We start from the raw sequence: 22067 nt of genomic DNA, 5'->3' as shown, positions 1-22067 counted from the left end.
GGTTGATGCCTCAATTGTCAATGATCAACTCACAAGTCTTAATTTTTTTTGTATTTTCTCTTAAGATTTTTTTTTAAGATTTTATTTATTTATTTGAGAGACAGACAGACAGAGATTGCCACAGAGAACATGAGCGGGGAGGAGAGGGAAAAGCAGGCTCCCCGCTGAGCAGGGAGCCGAATGCGGGACTCAATCACAGGACCCTGGGATCATGACCTGAGCCAAAGGCAGACACTTAACCGGCTGAGTCACCCAGGCGCCCCTTCTCTTATGATTTTATTCTTTTTTTTTATTAACATATGATGTATTATTTGTTTCAGGGGTACAGGTCTGTGATTCATCAGTCTTACACAGTTCACAGCGTTCACCATAGCACATACCCTCCCCAATGTCCATCACCCAGCCACCCCATCCCTCCCACCCCCCACCACTCCAGCAACCCTCAGTTTGTTTCTCAGAGGCCACAGTCTCTCATGGTTCATCTCCCCCTCCGATTCCCCCCCTTTATTTTTCCCTTCCTACTATCTTATTTTTTTTTAACATATAATGTATTATTTGTCTCAGAGGTACAGGTCTGTGATTCATCAGTCTTACACAATTCATGGCGCTCACCATAGCACATACCCTCTCCAGCGTCCATCACCCAGCCACCCCAACCCTCCCACCCCCCACCACTCCAGCAACCCTCAGTTTGTTTCCTGCGATTAAGAGTCTCTTATGGTTTGTCTCCCTCTCTGATTTCATCTTGTTTCGTTTTTCCCTCCCTTCCCCTATGATCCTCTGTCTTGTTTCTCAAATTCCTCATACCAGCGAGATCATATGATAACTGTCTTTCTCTGATTGACAAGTCTTAATTTTTAAAATCGGTTTAATAACTCTGTGGCTAGAAGCTGGGAATTCAATTCAGTTGTTCTCCACTACACAGCAACTAATGAACTGGCATAACCTGAGCCAGCCTACGTAAAGAAGGAAGAGAAATAAAAGGTCATAAATGTGTACCATCCTTCATTTGTAAACACAATAGTATTATATTACGATGCTGTTTTGCGAACCACATTGTCCCTAGTGCCCCAAGTGATGGTGAGAATTGATCTGTACTTGAGCAGAAAGAGGCAACAGTTCTTTCAAGGACTTCCTGGGGCTGACAACTCCAGCAGTGAGCGGCTGCTCCTTTGTGGCATGGTAATTGGTCGCAAAGGCCAAGCTCGGCTTTTTTTTTTTTTGCCAGAAATAAGCCTCATATGGATTGAAGGGCAATCCTTCACCTCAGTTGGATGAAGGCCAGCTTACTCATCCTGTTCCACCCCTTCCCTTCTCAAACTATTTCTATGACGAAGCTGTAGGGACAATGATCAGGGAGGATGGTTCTTCTCTTTAGGTTGCCACAATTTACTATGCTTTTTCCTGCCACTGAGTTCTTTCATATTAATCTGAAGTATACTACACAACATCAGGAATAATTTACTCATTCAGAAAGGTCTGCTTGCTTTGTATTGCTGCTACGATAGGAAACACACTGTATCAACACATGTTACACACACAGCTATCAAAACACATTTAATAATGCCCAAGCCTTTGAGTTTATCCTCCATTCCTGATGCAAAAGTCCAGAAGTCTTAAGAAGACTCATACAACAGCGTGACCTTTGCAGAAGTCATACCGGGTCAGAGCATACTGTAGCAGTTCTGTTGCTTTCCAGTTACTCCATTCATAGCTACTGAAAAGGGAGGAAAGGCACTTGGACCAAAATGCCAATCTTGCTAGGTACTCCAAACTGCACTCATTGCTACTTAAAGATAACCTGTCTGGAACCGTCCTACACAAAATAAGTAATTTTTTAAATACTATGCTGTTTTAAAAATGCCAGGTGACAATGGGGGGAAAAAAGGAGACAGAGAGAAAGACAGAGACAGAAAAAGAAGTCTATTATTTATGTGTGGGTTATCATCTATATTCTAAGTCTGGGGTGTGAGGTCACAGGAATTTTGTGCATATTTTAGTTTTATTTAGGGTTCAGATTGGGCCATTGCCACACAAAAGAGAAACTTCTGTGATAAAATCTTATTAGAAAATTACCATGATTAGGATTCATTCAGTTGCTTTTAGAAGCCATTGTATCATAGCCGAAAGGCTATAAAGTGATTCTCATTCATTCACTCACTCAGTATTTGTTCAATAGATCATTCAGAATACTGTGATGATATGGCAAGCTCTGGAGTCTATCTTGGTTGCATCCTGGCCCCACCACTTATTTGCGGTGCAATAATGAGTTAGTTAAATGCTCTATGCCTCACCGTCCTCATTTGTAAATTGGGCATATTAACAAGACATCCATCCTAAAACTGTTGTGATAGTTGAAAGGGACAAAATACATAAAATTCTTAGAACACAAAGTAAATGCTCAATTTAAGTTGGCTATCTTTACTTAACATACATTTATTAAGCATCTTTTATATACACAGTTTTTTAGGAACTCATAAGGACATAAAATTTGTCTTCAAGGAGTTATTCTAGTAAGATAAAGGAGACATGCATATAAGCAACTTTAGTAGTAAGCTGATCATGATTGATGTCATACAAGAAGGTGCTATGGACCGAAGATTACATCCAGCTAAGGAAGTCACAGAAGGACTCTGAAGATGTTTCGCGTTAGAGGAGTCATAAAAAATAAACAGGATCTGAACAACTGGCATTTGGCATCTGTGGTGAAATACTCCAGGAACAATATAAATCATGAGGACCTCCAGGTAAGATACATCAGATTTTGGGGCCAGGTCAGAGAAGACCTAGGAAGCCAAGCCAAGGAGTTGTGGATTTAATCACTTCCAAAGGAAAGCCATTAAAGCTTGGCAAGATCATAATTATGTTTTAGGGGTTTTACCTGACAACAGAATTTGGACTATAGTCTACTTGCTAGGTTTTGAAAGGAAGGCAAACTAATGACTAATTATCACTTTGAGAGGCAGTAAGAGTTTGAATGGGCTGTTCCTAAGAATAGGATAAGAAAGGAAGAGAATTGGGCGCCTGGGTGGCTCAGTTGGTTAAGCGACTGCCTTCGGCTCAGGTCATGATCCTGGAGTCCCGGGATCGAGTCCCGCATCGGGCTCCCTGCTCAGCAAGGAGCCTGCTTCTCCCTCTGACCCTCCCCCCCTCTCATGTGCTCTCTCTCTCTCATTCTCTCTGTCTCAAATAAATAAAATCTTAAAAAAAAAAGAAAAGGAAGAGAATTGTGCAAGGAAAATTAAGAAGTCTTCCTCCACAGACACCTCAATGTCCCAAATGATATCCTAAGACTTCCACTTTATTGATTCACCACCAAAAAATCACGTTATGACTGTTATGTTAGTGAAATGTCTTTTCCTTATTTAACCTAACTCGCAGTGATCAGTTGCTCACATGTTCTAGGAGCTGTCCACATATAGTTGTGCACTAAGGGTTAGTGTCACAAAGGTTGACAGAGAGACATGGGTACTGAGAAGAAGGAAGATGGGCAAAGATAATGTCCAAGGACAAATAAAATTAACCAAAAAAAACTTCAGGTTAATATTCTTAGTCATTTTCAAGCTTTGTGGATCCAGACACCACTGAGGGTTCATTGAAGACTACAAAGTTATTTTTGTTACTTTTAAAAAACTAATGTTAATAAATATTCTTCAACCCTGAGAAAGGAGGATATCCTGCCATTTGAAACACCATGAATGCACCTTGAGCACATTATGCTAAGTTATACAGAGGTAAGTCGGACAGAGAAAGAAAAGTAACAGCATAATATCACTTATATGTGGAATCTAAAAAAGTCAAACTCGTAAAAAACACAGTAAAATGATGGTTACCAGGGAATGTGAGGTGGGGGAATAAAGATCAGTGTTATTTAAGGGTACAAATTTGTGATGAGTAAATACGACATAGGGATTTAATGCACAGTATAATAAATATGGACAATAATATTATATTATAATCATATAACATGATAGAGGTGCTAAATATTGCTATCACAATTATTTTACAATATATAAATATACCAAATTAACATGTTACACACCTTAAATTTATATTATGTTACATGTCAAATATATTCAATAAACAAAAAATAAAACTAAGGTTAAATATCTGTTATAAAGTATCTATTCTACAATTCTCCTAAGAATCAACTAGGCAGCTATTCAATTATAACATATATACAAGTAATTTATATTACTCAGAACAAATATGTCTAAAGTATTACTTACATGATCTGTTGTTAGTGCGGCACATGGGTGAAAATGATCAAAATAGATGTCATTATGTTTTATCGAACATATATGCTTCTCTAAATCATTGTATCTCTCTCCATAGAGCACTAACAATGAAGAGCAAGAATTTCCAAATCAGTGGCCACCTAAGGACTGCAATGATTTTAAAGTAAAAGAAAAATTCCAAACATACCAAGTCTAACTTTATACGATTCCTTTATTCGGAAGTAATCTTTGGGAGAATTGGCACAACAGCCAGCATCTCTTTTAAAAGCAATATTTTTTCCCATTGTATGGTCTTCTTGTTTCCAGTAGTGTTTTACTGATTGTAGCCACCTTAAAAAATAAATTTACAAATAATTTTACTGTAGGCAGTAATAGAGTACTACTTCCTGTGACATTAAATAATTTAAATAAAGAAAATTTCGCATGCCTTAAAAATTGTAATTAAAAGAATAGGCCCTGGAGGCAGACTACCTGAGACTGAATCCCAGCCTCCTTACTGCTGTCTGTGGCTCTTGGTCAAATCACTTACATTCTTTGTGCCTCATTTTCCACATTCTACATTCCACAAAAATGGAAATAATAATAGTAGTAGTAGAAATATGATTTAATAGTAGTAATTGAAATAGTAAATCATAAGTGTTGTTGGGTATTTAAAATAAATTAATATTTGCAAAACACTTAGAATAGTGCCTGGCACATAGTAGCCTTTGCTATAATTGTTATAACAATGAGGCAAAAATCTAGCCCAATGACAAAATGATATGGGCCTTTCAATTAGTAAGGTTTTGCTATCTTTCTAAGCATCTACAAAGTGGGACAATAGAAGAAATCTCAAAGTCTGTGGCAGGGGATGTCATTATATTATTTCATTTTTTATTTCTTGCTAAAAGACAGAAAAAAAAAAAGGAACATAGATCTATCGCTGCTGGTGGACTTTTTTTGACATGTGGAAGAAATTTTCTACTCAATAGCAGATCTGGCTGGGACAGTCCTTGATTTTCCTTTATTGAGTGTGGCCTTTCTCAGCACCTGCCAGGAGGTGCTCTAGATGCTCTGTTGCTTGAATAGCCAGAGATAAGTTAATAAACCCACCAGAAAGTTATGAAACGCTTCAGAACCTATAGAGAAAGTATAAAATTTAAAATAGAAAAGCATTTATCCAAACTGAACCGAACATAATGCCTACTCAGTGAGATGCTGAGGGTTACTTATGGTAGCTGAAAGAGCCAAAAAGGGACATCGGATCATGACAAGGAGATGCTCCCAGACTTCTGCTCCAATTTCTCCGCCAAGACAATGGACCTATTAAAAGAAAAAAATTTCTCCTTTAAAAAGATGATTCAAAAATAGCAAATGAAAATAAGACACAGAAGCTCAAATCACTATACATAGTTTCATGTTACCTTTAATTGACCATGCCAAGTTTATATAAATATCCACAAATCAGGTAATAGAAAATCTTGACACAAATTTTCTTCAATTTCCATAACCAATCCATCAATAACTCCTCTTTCTCTTACTTTCAAAAATTTCTTTCAAATCTATGCATTTCTTTCCATGTCTAATGCCACCCAAGCCACAATCTCATCTCAGCTACACTGCTGCAATATCCTCCCGACTACCACCTAGCTTCCCTCGGTGCCCCCTACGTTCTTCCAATCACAGCCAAAATGATATATCTAAAAGACAAACTAGATCAGTCCATGTCCCTAATTAAATTCCTTCAATATCTTCCTTTGCACATGGAACAGAATGTTAACTCCTTAACAGGGTGTACATTATACCTGGCATAATTTGGCCCCCTCTTGTCTCTCTAGCTTTGTATCAAGCCATTCTGTCCCATACTGCTCCCCCTCTGCTTAAGACATACTGGACTTCTCTGTGTTACTTAAACACACCTTTCCTACCTCAGAGCTTTCACATGTATCATTCCCTCTGCTTAACATGCTTTTCAGCTTACAGAGTTCAGGCTAATGTCACTCCGTTAGAAGGACTTTGCTGACTGCCCACTCCAGAGTTTCCTCCTACCGCTTTCCTGCCATTATCAGTCATGCCAGCCTGCTCTTTCTCTTTACAGTATGTACCAGTGTGGGCGGGCACAGTCACATGTGTACTTGCTCGTATGCTTACTTGTTTAAGTCTCTGGTTTTCAATTACTCTGTGACCTTAGACCTGGGCATTCCTAGTACCAACAGTGCCTGGAATGGCAGAGGCACCCCTTAAATATTTGCTGAATTAATGAATGAATGTCTTTTAAATCAAATAAGGCAAACTGAACTCGATTCAGAGAAGATTCTCAAATGTAGTCTTCTTTAAACAGATTAAATTATGAAGCCTGGCAATTAGCTGGAAAGGACCATCTGAGCCAGAGGATTAAAATAATCTTTTCCACAGCCCATTTGGTTTTGGCCTGGTCAGGTAGTATACAACTCTCCTGAATGCTTCATAAAAGCAGATAGTTCTTTCCTCTGGCCCTGCCAGAATAGGCATTAGCCTTCAAAATCCTTCAGCTTTACTTTATATCAAAGTGGGGAAATTAAGGTACCCAATGTCATACCAGTCAGAGTTTTGAAATTAGAGTACAACTCAAGTTCTTGATTACAGAGAATTGTCGAATTTTTATTTTGAACAGGAATATTCAAGGCCTTCAAGATGCAATATATACAGGGTAACCAAAAATAAACACAAAAAATCAGTATCAAACAAATAAAATATATAGCCTGCTTAGTAGCTCCAAGTTTACAACAGGAATAATTAAGTTAAATACAAGCTTATCATCTTCTTCCACTTTAGGCTGAAAATTCTTTGGAGCAAAGGAATATATCCTTTTATAATACTTTAAATCTTTTTCAATAAATATCTTTGATAAAATATGATGATAAAATGTTATAAATATCATTTATAAATACTACAAAATAAAATATAATATATAAAATATGTATATTTTATATATCATACATAAAATTATATTATATATATAACATACATAAATGAATATATAAATATACTAAATATTTCATAAATATATATTTTATATGCATTATATAAATATATAAATATAATATATATAATTATGTATTATATAAATACATGCTATATATAAAGTACATATTATATAAACTATATAATATATAATATACTATATAATACAAAAATAAAATATATAAATATAATAAATGTTTAATAGATATACATATAACATTTAATAAATATATTTACATATTTAATATATAATATATTAAATACATATTTTATATTATATATTTTTAAGTATATATTAAAATATATTTATAGGGGCACCTGGGTGGCTCAGTTGTTAAGCGTCTGCCTTCGGCTCAGGTCATGGTCCCAGGGTCCTGGGATCGAGCCCGCATCAGGCTCCCTGCTCAGTGGGAAGCCTGCTTCTCCCTCTCCCACTCCCCCTGCTTGTGTTCCCTCTCTCTCTGTGTTTCTATCTGTCAAATAAATAAATAAAATCTTAAAAAAATAAAAAATAAAATATATTTATAAAAATATAAAAGGATAAAATGTCATAACTATCATTTATAAATATTATAAAATTTTGTAACATTTATAAGTATGACAAAAATGTTATAAATATCTTCCATTTGTCCCTATAAATCTCCATTATTTTCCATCCTGCTCTCTTTGGCCAGGGAAACGGACTTATAGAGATTACTTTAAAGGGACTCCAATGCTCTCCGGTTCCCCTGGACTTAGCCAATGGACAGCCTTGTCAAGGGATCAGGAGAAGGGAGGAGAATGAGAATGAGGTCTTTATTTCACTGGATCCCCCTTCCTGAAAGGTTACCTTGAACTAGTTATGTCCCTTAACCAAGATAAGTACTCACAATGTGGCTACCTTAATCAGAATCTTTTGCGTCTCGGTAACTGCTTCTTTGCCTTGTCCCTTTAAGCATAAGGGTAAGTTACTAGCTCTGGATTACTGTACTAACCTTTATAGTTTCCCTCACACACACTTTTGGAAAACTCTCCTTTTTTTTTTTTTTAATATTTTATTTATTTATTTATGTGAGAGAGAGCGCACATGAGAGGGGGTAGGATCAGAGGGAGAAGCAGACTCCCTACTGAGCAGGGAGCCCGATGCGGGACTCGATCCCGGGACTCCAGGATCATGACCTGAGCCGAAGGCAGTCGCCCAACCGACTGAGCCACCCAGGCGCCCCTTTTATTTTGTTTTTGATATTTATTTATTTATTTTAAGATTTTATTTATTTATTTGAGAGAGAGAGAATGAGAGAGACAGAGAGCACATGAGAGGGAGGAGGGTCAGAGGGAGGAGCAGACTCCCTGCAGAGCAGGGAGCCCGATGCGGGACTCGATCCCGGGACTCCAGGATCATGACCTGAGCCAAAGGTAGTCGCTTAACCAACTGAGCCACCCAGGCGCCCTGGAAAACTCTCTTCTTAAATTGTGTTTTGACTGTGCCATTTGTTTTCTATTGTGTCGATGACTGATAAAATAACCCACATAACTGCTATCATTGTTAGAGACCAAAAAGCTTTGCTTTAGAGGTCAAAGATTGGATTTTGAAATCTCTACCAGGAAAACTTGCGCCCTGGTGGTTAACTCTGCCTTGCTACACAGACCTCTACAGCATATACCGACATCCCCTATTGAGTCTCAACAGGAAAACGGAACCAAAAGACTGAGTATGATTCACTGAGGAAACCATTCAGAAGGAAGTACCCCCCACAACCTGAACTCTATACAAAGGGACAAATGTCTTGAAGCACCAAAAATCTTCATTATAGCACTTACGTACACTAGGAAATCAACCTAGAGAAATAATACCAAACCTACCTCATCAAATATAACATATCTGATCCTTTTCACCCATGTTTGGCGATGAGGAGCTAATAGCAGAATTTCAAAGCAGGCAGGCACTGTAATAAGTACCTAAAAATAACATTGTATAAACAAAAAGTTTGAGTACTTTACTATGTACAGACTTTGTTATAAGAATATGAAAGAGTTATAACTCCTGAATGTACCTGCTAATAATTATAATATCACTTCTGAGAATATTTCATTAAAATTGTGATATATTAGGTTAAACCTTATGAAACTGTAATTCTTATGAGTCAAAATGGTAAAATATCAGATTTGAAGTTTAAATTCTTATTTATAAACATCCAAAGTAATACAAATAGAAAGAGTTAATCATCACAGGTTTATTTCTTCAATCTGACCCTGAGATAGTTTTGCTTAAAAAATGTCTATTTAGGATCAACAACTATGGATGTGGGGAGAAGCAGAATTGTGTTGAGGGAGAAGCTATATTTCAAAAGAGGCCTGATGAAACCTTGGCCAACCTGGCTTAGAATTCTGGAGTGAATACTGGCTGTCAGAGCTATTCCACAGCAGGCATTTATACCCCTGTGTTTATGTCCCAGCGTTTATATCCCTGCCTAGCTCAGCCACAGGACATGGACTGTGGAACTGACAGCTGGCATTTGTCTTGACCCCTCTCCCCACATCTGGGCAGCAAGTCCATCCTTGAAAGGCAATCTGGGTAACACATCTTCATGTCTGCTCTGCAATGTTCTAGAATCATCATTTCACTTTTTGTTCAGTCTTAATTATGTATTTATGAATTTGTTAAGGAGGAAAACTATCTATGGCTTACTTAGCATCAGGTATTCTATCAATAATACATTTTTAAAATTGTGATGAGTATCCTACTCATCAAGAAAAGTGACAGTATCTTAATTATCAAGAAAAAGTCATTCTGATTAGAAATTGGTGTTTGTTAATTTTTTATAGCATTGGGTTCTTCAGATCATTTTGAATCCATTTATAAACCAAAAGGATGCAATAAACTATTAGTGAAACCTGAAGTCAAAACGTAAGTGTCCTTAGAGAAAGATGAGTGCTATTTCTCAACTCTTTGGAATAGTAACAATATTAAACTTTCTGTAAAGCCATCTCATCTTGTAAATTCAAAAAAATTATTTCTGTGAGGCTTTGTGAAGATGTTGAATTTCTACTGAAAGAGACATATATTAGTGCTATTATATAATTTGGTAACAAATGCATTAATTAATATATCCTACCTGACAGTTTAGGGCATCGTGACGATAGTCCCTTGTAAAAACACCACATAGAGCTTCACCATTTGGCAGACTTTTGGTAAAACGGTTCTGAACAGTTGCTGCCACTTGATTAACAAGGGCCTGATTGACAAGGGAAGAAATTCAATAATCACATAATAAAACACAGATGAAACCTCAGAGAATGACAGAAACTGTCTAAAAATATGTACGGTTATAAGTGCAGAAAGCTTAACAGCCCCTTTCTTATACCCATCTACTCTAAATACACTAACATGCTCTCTTTGAGATATTTGACCTAAGTATGTGAACCTCATTGATAAACCTCAACTTAGAGTAAAATGGGGGGAAAAATGGCTTAATCAGAAGGAAAAAAAAAAACAGGAAATGTTGCTCACATATCAGAAAAAAAATAGCTGAATACCTGGATGACCAAGGCTTAGAAAGAAGCTGTGAGTCTACTATAGAAGGAAGATCAAGTGAAGGGTTATCAGATAGATTTGTGGTTCTTATATTTGGGGACTTCCTTCAGACATCTGGAGTTTGAATATATACATGAGTACTTTGGATCAGGTGGGTAGCCTGGCTAGTGGAATCTGAGTATAGGGAAATCTATGAACATCTATTTCACACTTTATGCACCCCCCAAAAAAGATACATATAGATTAAAACATAAATTTTAAAACATAAGCATAAAGACACTAAAAAGTGAACACTTTCCCATATCTGAGCACACACATGGAAACACTAAATGAAAATACTGATAGACCTGAGTACACAAAGATATGAACAAAATATTATCGTTAATATGACCCAATATAGTAGTAAAAAGATAAAGTGACAAATAAAGGTATATTTGTTATGATATATAAAGAGTAATGTACTTAGTATACAAAACTCTGACAAATCAATGAAAAGACAATGCCACTACCCCCAAAGTAAAAGACAAATGGGCAAATGCATCCACAAGTAGTTCATGAATAAAAAAATGTCAGTGCCCAAAATCACATAAAGATACCCAAATGACTAGTGATCACAGAAAAGTAAATTTAAATATGAGATAGAAGTTTTCTCCTATCAGTATGGCAAAAACATTTTAAGTGATAATAGAAATGTTAGAGAAGATAAGAGAATATACACTGCCATATCTTTTAAAAGAGTAATTTGGCAAAATCTACTGTGTTGTTACTAAAATTCCACTTCTGGCCAGGTTAATTTTTTTTATATATACTACTAATTTCCTGCAATGAGCACATATTAATGGCCATGAAAAACAAAAAAAAGCTACAATAAAAAATAAAGTGCTCATTTCAATTAATCATACTGATCAATCTGGTTCTAAGGCTGACCACAAGTCACTAAACTTTTTCTAGAAGCTAAAATGGAGTCTGAATTCATTTTAATCTATAGAATTAAAGTTATCTCAACTAAATTTGCCTTTCCTAAGAGTAATCACATTACAAACAAAGAGTTATGAGTGAGGATATGCAAACTTCTACTTTCTGTAAGTCAAACTTTCTCCTTAATGACAAAGATCATACTTTCTGTTTTTAAGTTCAACATTAAGCAGTAATAGACATAAAAGAAACATGGCAAAACAGCCTAGCTTGAGAAACAGGCCAGTCACGAATGCCCAGCAGCAGATCAGATAAATCCCATAAACTCTGCAAAAGCAGTATTAGATTCCTAAGTGACCAACATGGCTCAGCAAAGTGTGAATGCTTCTCTCAATGTAAGCATAATGCTGAATGACAAAATCACAAGACCAGGCTTTTTCCTCACAATGGTTCTCAGAAAAGTGTTATGTTGGCCTCTGAAACTGGAAGGAGAAAATACAGGTCACAAAATAAAGTGAAAGCTATGGAAACAGAGAACAGATTGATGGGTGCCAGAGGTAGGGGTTGGAGGCAGTGGGTGAAATAGGTGAAGGTGGACAAAAGGTACAAACTTCCAGATATAATATAAATAAGTAGTAGATATGTAATGTACAGCATGGCAACTATAGTTAACAATACTGCACTGCATATTTGAAAGTTGCTAAGAGTAGAGATCTTAAAAGTTCTCATTATAAGAAAAAAAGTTTGTAGCTATATGAGGTGATGGATGTTAACTAAACTTATTATGGCAATAATTTCACAATATATACATATATCAAATTATGTGTGGTATACCTTAATACAATGTTATATGCCAGTTATAGATCAATAAAACTGGAAAATAAATAAATAATAAAATAGATTCACTTGCATGACTACATGTATTATTTTAAAAGAGGAGGTTTAGGAATGAAAGAGAAAGTTTGAGTCACTTGAGGGCTACCTTTGTTGGTGCAACATACACAACCACCCCTTCACTGCTCTCCTTCAGCACCTTCTCCATGCAATAGTAGGAAGCATAGGTTTTGCCTGAGGACGTTGGGGCGACAATCACTGCTGACTCATTATTATCCACAACATCAAGGAGCTCTCGCTGCAGGGTTCAGAGCACCATTTGAGTTAATAATATGAACAGCATGTTATCAAAACAAATCTATTAATACACTTCTAATATAATTTTCTGAACTTCAAATGGAATGATGGGGAGTTAAAAACACTGATGAAACACATAGGAAAATCTGAAGAACTCATGGCATTCTCTCAGAAGACAGAATTGCTATGCTTTTGACTATCTGGAGGTGAGTTTGTGTGTGAAAAATGGAAAATGAGCCTGAATAAAATATCTTTCCATTGGGAAGATTTCTTTTTTCCTAAGTATTTGTCATTGATTAAGTCCAGCCCTTCTCCAAAATAGAAAGTGAGCCTGAATAAAATATCTTGTCATTAGGAAGATTTCTTTTTTTCTAAGTATTTGTCATTAAGTACAGTGCTTCTCCAAAGGCTTTGAGAAATTAAGTTCTAAGAAGCAGTCAATGGTGAAATGGTAGCTAAGGAGAAAAAAAATCAATCATTCATAATTTTACTACTTACCTTTTACTTTACATACAGAAGAATGTCAGGTACCTACTTTGAAGGGCATGAAAAACTTCATCCCTTCAGTTTATGCTTTTAATCATCAAAATGATGACTAATCAAAGAATCATAAATTTCTATGATGGGCAGAAGATGGAAAAACATCCCCAAACCTCAGTCTGCACACTCTTAATCTAGGTCCACTCTGAGCCACACCTCAAAATAAAGTGGACATCAGAAGAATTGAAATGTGTGTAGAATTAATAGAGAGCACTTGGCTGCTTTGTGTCCTGCACTTAAGTAAGGAACTGATCCTCCCGTTCCTGAAAAGGAGGCAGGAATTTTTAAAGATATTCCACTATCATCAATATAAGAAAGATAAAGTCATATTCTGAATTGGAAGTCTAGTAGATTGAACCTATGAAATTGTACTTTTGTAAGTAAACATATTCAATTTATCAGCGATTTTATATGGTTCAATCTATGCAGAAACACACCATTTTATTCCAAATTTTATATCCATCAATTTTACATTTATTTATAGAAGAATGGCTACCATGGTGACAGGTGTAGCATGTAAATATCTAAACAATTGCTATATTGTTTAGACTACCAAAATTGCTCTGGGCACATTTACATATAAAATCCTACTGACAGGGGCGCCTGGGTGGCTCAGTTGGTTAAGCAACTGCCTTCGGCTCAGGTCATGATCCTGGAGTCCCGGGATCGAGTCCCACATCGGGCTCCCTGCTCAGCTGGGGGTCTGCTTCCCCCTCTGCCCTCTTCCCTCTCGTGCTCTCTGTCTCTCATTCTCTCTCTCTCAAATAAATAAATAAAATCTTTAAAAAAAAAAAATCCTACTGACACAGGGAAAACATGGAGGTTGCTCCACAATGATACAACTGGATGACCCATACATAACTTTAAAAATATATATATGTGAATTCATCAAAGTACCTCCAAGGAGATGGTCTATTTATAAATAATAAACAAAATGAAAATTTCACTTTCTTTAAATGGAAAAGAATTTCCATTTTGTCATTTCTAATGATAAAATAATTTTAAATGACATGACTCAATATTAAGTTCATGCCAAATATAATATGTAAAGCCACAATAATGAGAAGCTCCTGAGATCACATTTAATCACAAAATACAAATAAAATAAAATTTTTGTTTCATTCAATTATTACCTGCCATGTGTCAGGAATAAAATCCTGAACCCTGGGATCTGGATCTTTTCTCTCATCTCGTATCAAATAATGGCCCATGTATTGTAGTTGAAACCGAACTGGCCCAATGCCAATTGAGTATTTATCTGTTTTCTTCATGTCATCTCTTGCAACCTACATTATTTGAAAAGTCCATTTGGAAAGTGATTTTAAACTACATTATTTAAATAATTAAAATATATATTACTGAGTACTTTTTATGAGAAAAGGATTTCACCACCTTTTCAATTTTGTAATATTTATTGAAGAAGTTCTTTACCATCTAAATCATTATCTTAACTGTGAGTATATTGATAGACATCAAGATTTTCAAATATCCATTATGGTATCTGTAGCTACAATCTAATACATTTAAAAACAACTGAACAATCACAACATAGCTTTTAAATTGTTTGCTAGAATTAAACACAGTATTAATTTTAAGGGTCTGCAGAAATTATCTGGCATTTAACCTGTTTGTTCAGACAAGCATTTGTATCAGTTTTCTAATTCTAGATTATTTCAAGTTTGGGCAGCTGAATTACTAGTAATGACTTTGAACGTAGGAGTAAATATTGTCAGTTGAAAAAAAGAAAAAATCTAGAAGAGGTGACTGTATTTGCAAGACACTTTATGTACACCCCATAATTATTCTATTAAAATGGAGCTATTCTGAAAATTACCTGGGTTGGATATAAAGAACTTGCCAATTCATCAAATCCTAAGTACTTCAGGCATCTGGCTATGAGTTGCTGATCTGCCTCCTGCAAAAGTTCTGGGTATTTTTCCATCAAGGAATGGATCCTTTTCATCATTTGAACAGCTATATTTAAATCTTTTGTGGTTTCACCTTGGCAAATAATAAACAATATAATTTTTATAAAGACCATGAAAAATAATGATTACCCAAGATTAATCATCCAATCAATCTGACCTAATTAAATTCACTATCTTATTTAACATTAATAAAGGTTTTAGAATACAGAGGACTAGGTAAAATATAATTAAAGTGCAACTATACACACTTCATCATTTCCATGGATAACTGGAAAGTAGCTGTGCAAATAATGGAGACAAAGAAAAGCCTTATAATTCATGATAGAAATAAGATTGTTAGAGCTCAAGGTTGTATAAGTGTTCTGGGGAACAACAAATCTTTTCTCCACCTATTATTTTCATACCTCCTCTACTATGGTCAAAGAAAAATATTTAGATGACTTTAAATATCTGGTTAAAATCTTTGCAAAATTTATTGAGTCCTACTGTTGACAATAGATAACTATTTGGTGTAATCATTGGAGGTTGCCAATTCAATCAGTCTATTACAACTGCCAAATACAGACTTTGCTAATTCTTCTTCATTTCTGTATAGTTATATACATTCTTTTTATTCCTCCTCACTGCTAATCTTTCCATACTTGCCATGTTAGGGTTGTTTTTAATTCCAACTTTCTTCCAATAAACCTATATTTTAGCTATCTAAAAAATATTACCAAACACCCACTGAATGCTATTAGAGGCGACAAAAAAAATTTAATGTAGAATTCTTCCCCTCAGGAGAGTAAGCCACTTAATTCTGATCTTTCTTAGTAGCAGTCAACTGCAAATTCTGATACAACATCTTGTTTGGGGAGAAATATATAAGTCAAATCTTATGCTTCTTACTGTGACAGAATCCACAGTGAAAGGCTTGACTGCTTTAGAGCAGATTGAAGTAAACAGAATGAGAGTGGGGGGAGGGGAGAAAAGAAGAACCTGGTGACCATGTGTTAAATGGATTTCAAGTGTGGGGATGCTCAAGACAGACAGATCAACTAGGTTTACTAGGAAGAATTGTCAGTTTGGAGGTCTTATGGCACATGATCATTTCACCTGTTATCAATTTACATATCTCTACCCAGGTTTATTTCCCCTTATCTTCCTCTTCCTGTCTCTTTTTTATCCTACTATGTGTTATAGAAATTGCAAAGTAGAGCACACGGGAGCCACAGCAACATTTAGAAGAACTCAACATGGTCAGCGAACATAATCTTTAGTTTTACCCAGAAAGAAAATGTTTGCACTTCAGATCTCAAAAATGAGTGACAGATTCTCCCAGAGTGCCTCACCGGCTTTGCTGGTTCCCTTGACTATGCCCACAGTTTTATAAGTAGTTATCCTTAAGCCTATCTTTGACTGATTTGATTTGAATTTGCTTAAGAATGTGCTGTATATTTGCTATTTTGAGATTTCATTGCTCACCAATAAATGAAGTAATCCTTAGAGGAATTTTGTAAGGATAAAATCACATAATGCATCTAAGGCTTCTAACACAAACTTCCAGTTAATAAATGACAGTTATCATCATTACATCCTTTTATTAATTCTCCAATTCATCAAAACAAAAAATACAGAATCACACAACTTTACCTCTGCAATGTTCTTTCCATGCTTTCAAGCAGGCAGTTAAGGCTACCATTTCAACTCGAAATTTCACTGAGTTACTTTTACATGATTTCAAAAACTCTTCCAGGTTCTTTATTCCAGAGTTTAAGTTTTCTTTCATTTCCTCCTCAATAGAAAATGACAGAACACTCCATTTTTTCTCCTCTTTCTCTTCTTCCTTAGCAAATAACCTCTTTTTATTCTCTCTAGTAATTATTTCAGCCTTGGTCTCCTGCCCAAAAAGGGGGGGGGGAGCGAAAGCATATCATAAAACAAGTTGGAAATATTCCAAGATTAAATTTCATATATGAGACAATATTTTTAAGTGTATATTGGTTATTTTGACCATCATCCCATTCTTGAATAGGAACAATTTTTAGGTTCAGTATTTATTTCTTAAAATTAAAGCCTCTGTTAATTGAAAACTTATTACAATTAAATTTAATCACTATAAAGCCTTCACAGATAATTCTGTAGATTTCTGAGTTGTATAGATTATAAATCAAAGAGTAAATTAATAAAATTGGAAACATCAGGCCACTGTTTTCTCATGTCTCCTGCATTGGTTCTTGCTGCTCTCTCTAGAATGGATTTTCCTCTTCCATTCTTCCATGGTCACCTCCCTGTCTCCTACTTGTCCTTCAAGATATTTCTTCCATGAAGCCTTTCCTAACTCCCAAGCCTAACTCATATATTCCTTCTCTGCCAGGGCATCTCTCTATCAAAGTACTTATTACACATACTGTAGTTATGATTTTACTTGTCATACCTCCGATCTAGATTAACTTCCTTGAAACAGAAATATGCTACAGTTGTCTGTATGTCTCAAGCACAAAACATTTAGCTTGTAATATTTGATAAGTGAATGAGGAAAAGTGAAAGCAGATGAAAGAAAGGAGTGGATAGAAAGGAACAACATAAATACAACTGATTTGCTTTATCTAGATAAGCTTTTCCAATTGACTTAAACTCAATACGGACCCTCTTTACTATACTTTTACCAATCTGATTTATTAATCTGCAAAAACAAATTAAAGAATTGTATTCACAAGAGAATTCTATAAACCTTCCACTATTCTGGTTAGTCATGAAATTAATATATAAATTTTGTCTACAATGAAGTCAATATTAGTTGTCTGCACTTTCTCAGTACTTAATTCTAATCAACATTATTTGAGGTTTCCCAATGTTTTAATCTGCCAAATGTACTGTTCTAGGTTAACTCAGCATGGTTCTTTCTCAATAAGACAAGGGTGACCTTGGCTCTTTGCCATGCACAATGCTTATTATATCCTGAATATGCAGACTTATTAAACGGTTGCTAGAAGAGCACATTTATGTAGTGCTGAGAGTGTTTAACTCTAATGAGATAATTTATTTAATTTCTAATAATGTAAAAGAAAAAATGGGATTTTTTCAGTCTTCATACGTTATACTATGTAATGAGAATTTTTGCTGCAAACTTTCTATTTTATAACATCGCCCTTAAAAAAAAAAAAATAGAAACTTCTTTGTAGCCCTAAATGAAAATGGAAAAGTTGTAATTGGATGATTTCACCAACAATAAAATTGACTATGAAAATAAAAAGGGGGTTGTCACTACAAGGAGAAAAACAGTGACCACCTACCTGGGTTCAGAAAGGCTGCTTTTTAGCTACTAAAGCAAAAGTGCCCATTTCTGCTTGGACTTTTTAAAAAATGTCAGCTTTACTGAGTTATTATGGAAAAATATAATTGTAAAATATTTAAAGTGCACATCATGGTGATTTGATATATGAATACATGTGATTGAATTTCCCCCATTGGGTTAAGTAACCCACCCATTACCTCACACATTTATCTTCTTGGGGGAGAAAACATTTAAAATCTACTCTATTAGCAAATTTCAATGATGCATTAGAGTGTTATCAACTACACTCACTATATTTTACATTAGCTTCTCAGACACTATTCATAGCTGAAAGTTTGTGCCTTTTTACCTACCTCTACCTATTGCCCCCACCCACCCAGTCTGTGGCAACCATTTTTCTACCCTCTGCTTCTATGAATTTGACTTTTTTTTAATTCCACATGTAAGTGATAACATACAGTATTTATCTTTGTCTGGTTTACTTCACTCAGCATTGCCAGGTTATCCATGTTGTCACAAATGGCAGGAATTCCTTCTTATGGATAAATAATATTCCATTGTATATGTATATATCATATCATCTTTATTCATTCATCCATTGATAAATGTTTACACTGTTTCCCTATCTTGACTATTATAAATAATGCTGCCATGAACATGGGAGTGCAGATAATCTCTTCCATAGCCTATTTTCATTTCCTTTGATAAATACCGAGAAGTGGATTGCTAGCTCCTATGGTAGTTCTATTTTTAATTTTTTGAGTAATCTCCATATTGTTTTCATAGTAGCTACACATTTACATTTCCACACACAGTACATAAGGGTTCCCTTTTCTCCAAATCCTTGCCAACACTTGTTACATCCTGTCTTTTTCATGACAGCCATTCTGACAGGTCTGAGATAATATCTCATTGTGGTTTTGACTTGTATTTCCCTGATGACTGATGATGTTGAGTACCTTTCCATGTACCTGTTGGCCATTCATATATCTTCTTTGAAAAAAATTCTATTCAGTACTCAGTCCATTTTTAAAATCAGATTGTTTGGTTTTTGGGGGGTTTTTTGCTATTAAGTAATATGACTTCTTTGAATATTTTAGATATTAATCCCTTATCAGGTGTACGATTTGCAAATATCTTCTCCCATAGAGTAGGCTGCTTTTTCATTTCATTGATGGTTTCCTTTGCTGTATGGAAGCTTTTTAGTTTGACGTAGTCTCACTTATTTATTTTTGCTTTTGTTAGCTTTGCTTTTGATGTCAAATCCAAAAAAAAAAAAATTTCATAGCTAAGACCAATGCCAAGGTCCTTACCCCTGTTTTCTTCTAGGAGTTCTGTGGTTTCAGGTCTTTTATTCAAGTCTTTATTTTGAGTTGATTTTTGTGTATGCTGTAAGGTAGGGTCTAGTTTCATTCTTTTGCAGGTGGCTGTCCAATTTTCCCAACACCATTTATTAAACTGTCTTTCCCCCCCATTGCATATTCTTGCCTTTTTCTTGAATTAAGTGTATATGTGTGTTTCTGGGCTCTTTATTCTGTTCCATTGATCTGTATATCTGTTTTTGTGCCAGTACCATACTGTTTTGATTACTACAGCTTTGTAGCATATCTTGAAATCTGAGATTACGATACTTCCAGTTTTGTTCATCTTTTTTAAGATTGCTTTGGCTATTCAGGGTATTTTGTGGTTCCATACAAATTTTAGGATTATTTGTTCTAGTTCTGTGAAAAATGTTGTTGGTAGTTTGATAGGGATTGCATTAAGATTGTAGATTGCTTTGGGTAGCATGGACATTTTGAGCACAGAATATCTTTCCATTTTTTTGTGTCACCTTCAATTTTTTTGTGTCACCTCCAATCCATGAGCACAGAATATCTTTCCATTTTTTTGTGTCACCTTCAATTTCTTTCATTGATGTTTTATAGTTTTCACAGTACAGGTCTTTCACCTCATTGGTAAAATTTATTTCTAGGCATTTTGATGCAATTACAAATAGAATTGTTATCTTAATTTCTCTTTCTGCCAGTGTGTTATTTGTGGATAGAAGCACAACAGATTTCTGTACATTAATTTTATATCCTGCAACTTTACTGAATTCATTTATTAGTTCTAACATTTTTTTGGTGAAGTCTTTAGAGTTTTTTTTATATATAATGTCATGTCAACAGCGAATAGTGAAAGTTTTACTACTTCCTTACCAATTTGGAGGTCGTGTATTTCTTTTTCTTGCCTAATTGCTCTGACTAGGGCTTCCAGTACCATTTTGAATATCAGTGGTGAGAGTGGGCATCCTTGTCTTATTCCTGATCTTAGACAAAATGCTTTCAGATTTTCATCTTTATCATTATATAATAACTTTCCTTATCTCTTAATACAGTCTTTGCCTTAAACTCTATTTTCTCTAATATAAATATAGCTACCCCTGCATTTTTTGGCTTCCATTTGCATGGAATATCTTTTTCCATCCCTTTACTTTCAGTCTGTGTGTGTCCTTAAAGCTGAATAAAGCTGAAGTGAATCTCTTTTAGACAGCATATAGTAGGGTATTTTATTATTATTATTATTATTATTATTATTATTATTCACTCATCCCCTCTATGTCTTTTGATTGGAGAATTTAGTCCATTTACATTTAATGTAATTATTAATAGGTATTGACTTACTATGGCCATTAATTTTTTTCTGACTGATTCACAATTCCTTTGTTCTTCTCTTTTTCTCCTCCTTTGTGATTTGATAGCTTTCTGTAGTGGTACGCTTAGATTCCTTTTGCTGCTTTTAAAGTATGCAGATCAGTCTCTTTTAGGGAAAGACTGGGAATAAGCATTTCAGTCTGCTGCCTCTGTGCCCTGGGGGGGATAGTCAGGATATAGTCTTGTGGGTCCTGTGGATGCAAGTTTTGTTGGCATTCAAAGCTAGATATTATGAGGGGCCCTTTCTTCAGGTGGAACTCAAAAGTTGGGGTGCCAAACCAAAAATCTGGTCCCAATCCTTTCCTCCTGAGAGAAAAACTGAGGTTTGTGAGTTTTCTCCCAATTGTATGTCTCTGCACCAGGGATGGGGTTTATAGGGAGTGTATGTCTCAGCCTCTTCTACCTGTTTCATTGTGGGATTTTTCTCATTTGTCCAATGTATAGGAGTTATTTCTCTAGTTTCTGGATTGCTTTCAGAGAGAATTTTTCTATATTTATCTGTAAATTCTGTATGTCTATGGGAGAAGATGAGTTCAGGAACCTCTTATATTGCCATCTTAAACCAGAATTCAAAAGAACTATATTTTTAATTTTATTTCAACATTTCTAAATCTAAGCCTTTAGTAACCTATTGTCTTATATTCTTTTTCAAATACATATACATTTTATTATGTATACAGGACCATATATAACCTTGTATATGGAGGTTAGACTTTCTTACCAAGTAAATAAAATAATCTAAGTGATCATATATAAAAAGAAAAAGCATAGCATGGAAAGAAACTACCAGAGGAACTGAACAAATAGCAACTTAAGAAAAGTCAATAAACAGTTTTAAAATTTGATAGA

At 35.2% G+C, this 22067-nt stretch overlaps 1 protein-coding gene across 1 annotated transcript in view; it reads right to left on the bottom strand.

Annotated features, from left to right (window-relative positions):
- The window catches only part of LOC110588510 (probable ATP-dependent RNA helicase DDX60), a 103687-nt gene that overhangs the window by 52671 nt on the left and 28949 nt on the right, over positions 1-22067 (bottom strand). The window contains 9 exon segments of the mRNA XM_021698854.1: positions 4230-4339; positions 4426-4568; positions 5425-5540; positions 9063-9158; positions 10316-10435; positions 12632-12781; positions 14454-14606; positions 15155-15324; positions 16875-17127. Coding sequence (XP_021554529.1) covers positions 4230-4339; positions 4426-4568; positions 5425-5540; positions 9063-9158; positions 10316-10435; positions 12632-12781; positions 14454-14606; positions 15155-15324; positions 16875-17127 — 1311 coding nt within the window.

Source organism: Neomonachus schauinslandi, chromosome 2 (assembly GCF_002201575.2).
Source record: "Neomonachus schauinslandi chromosome 2, ASM220157v2, whole genome shotgun sequence".
NCBI lineage: Eukaryota > Metazoa > Chordata > Mammalia > Carnivora > Phocidae > Neomonachus > Neomonachus schauinslandi.
The sequence above is the reverse complement of the archived record's forward strand: the minus strand, read 5'-3'. Positions and strand labels throughout refer to the sequence as shown.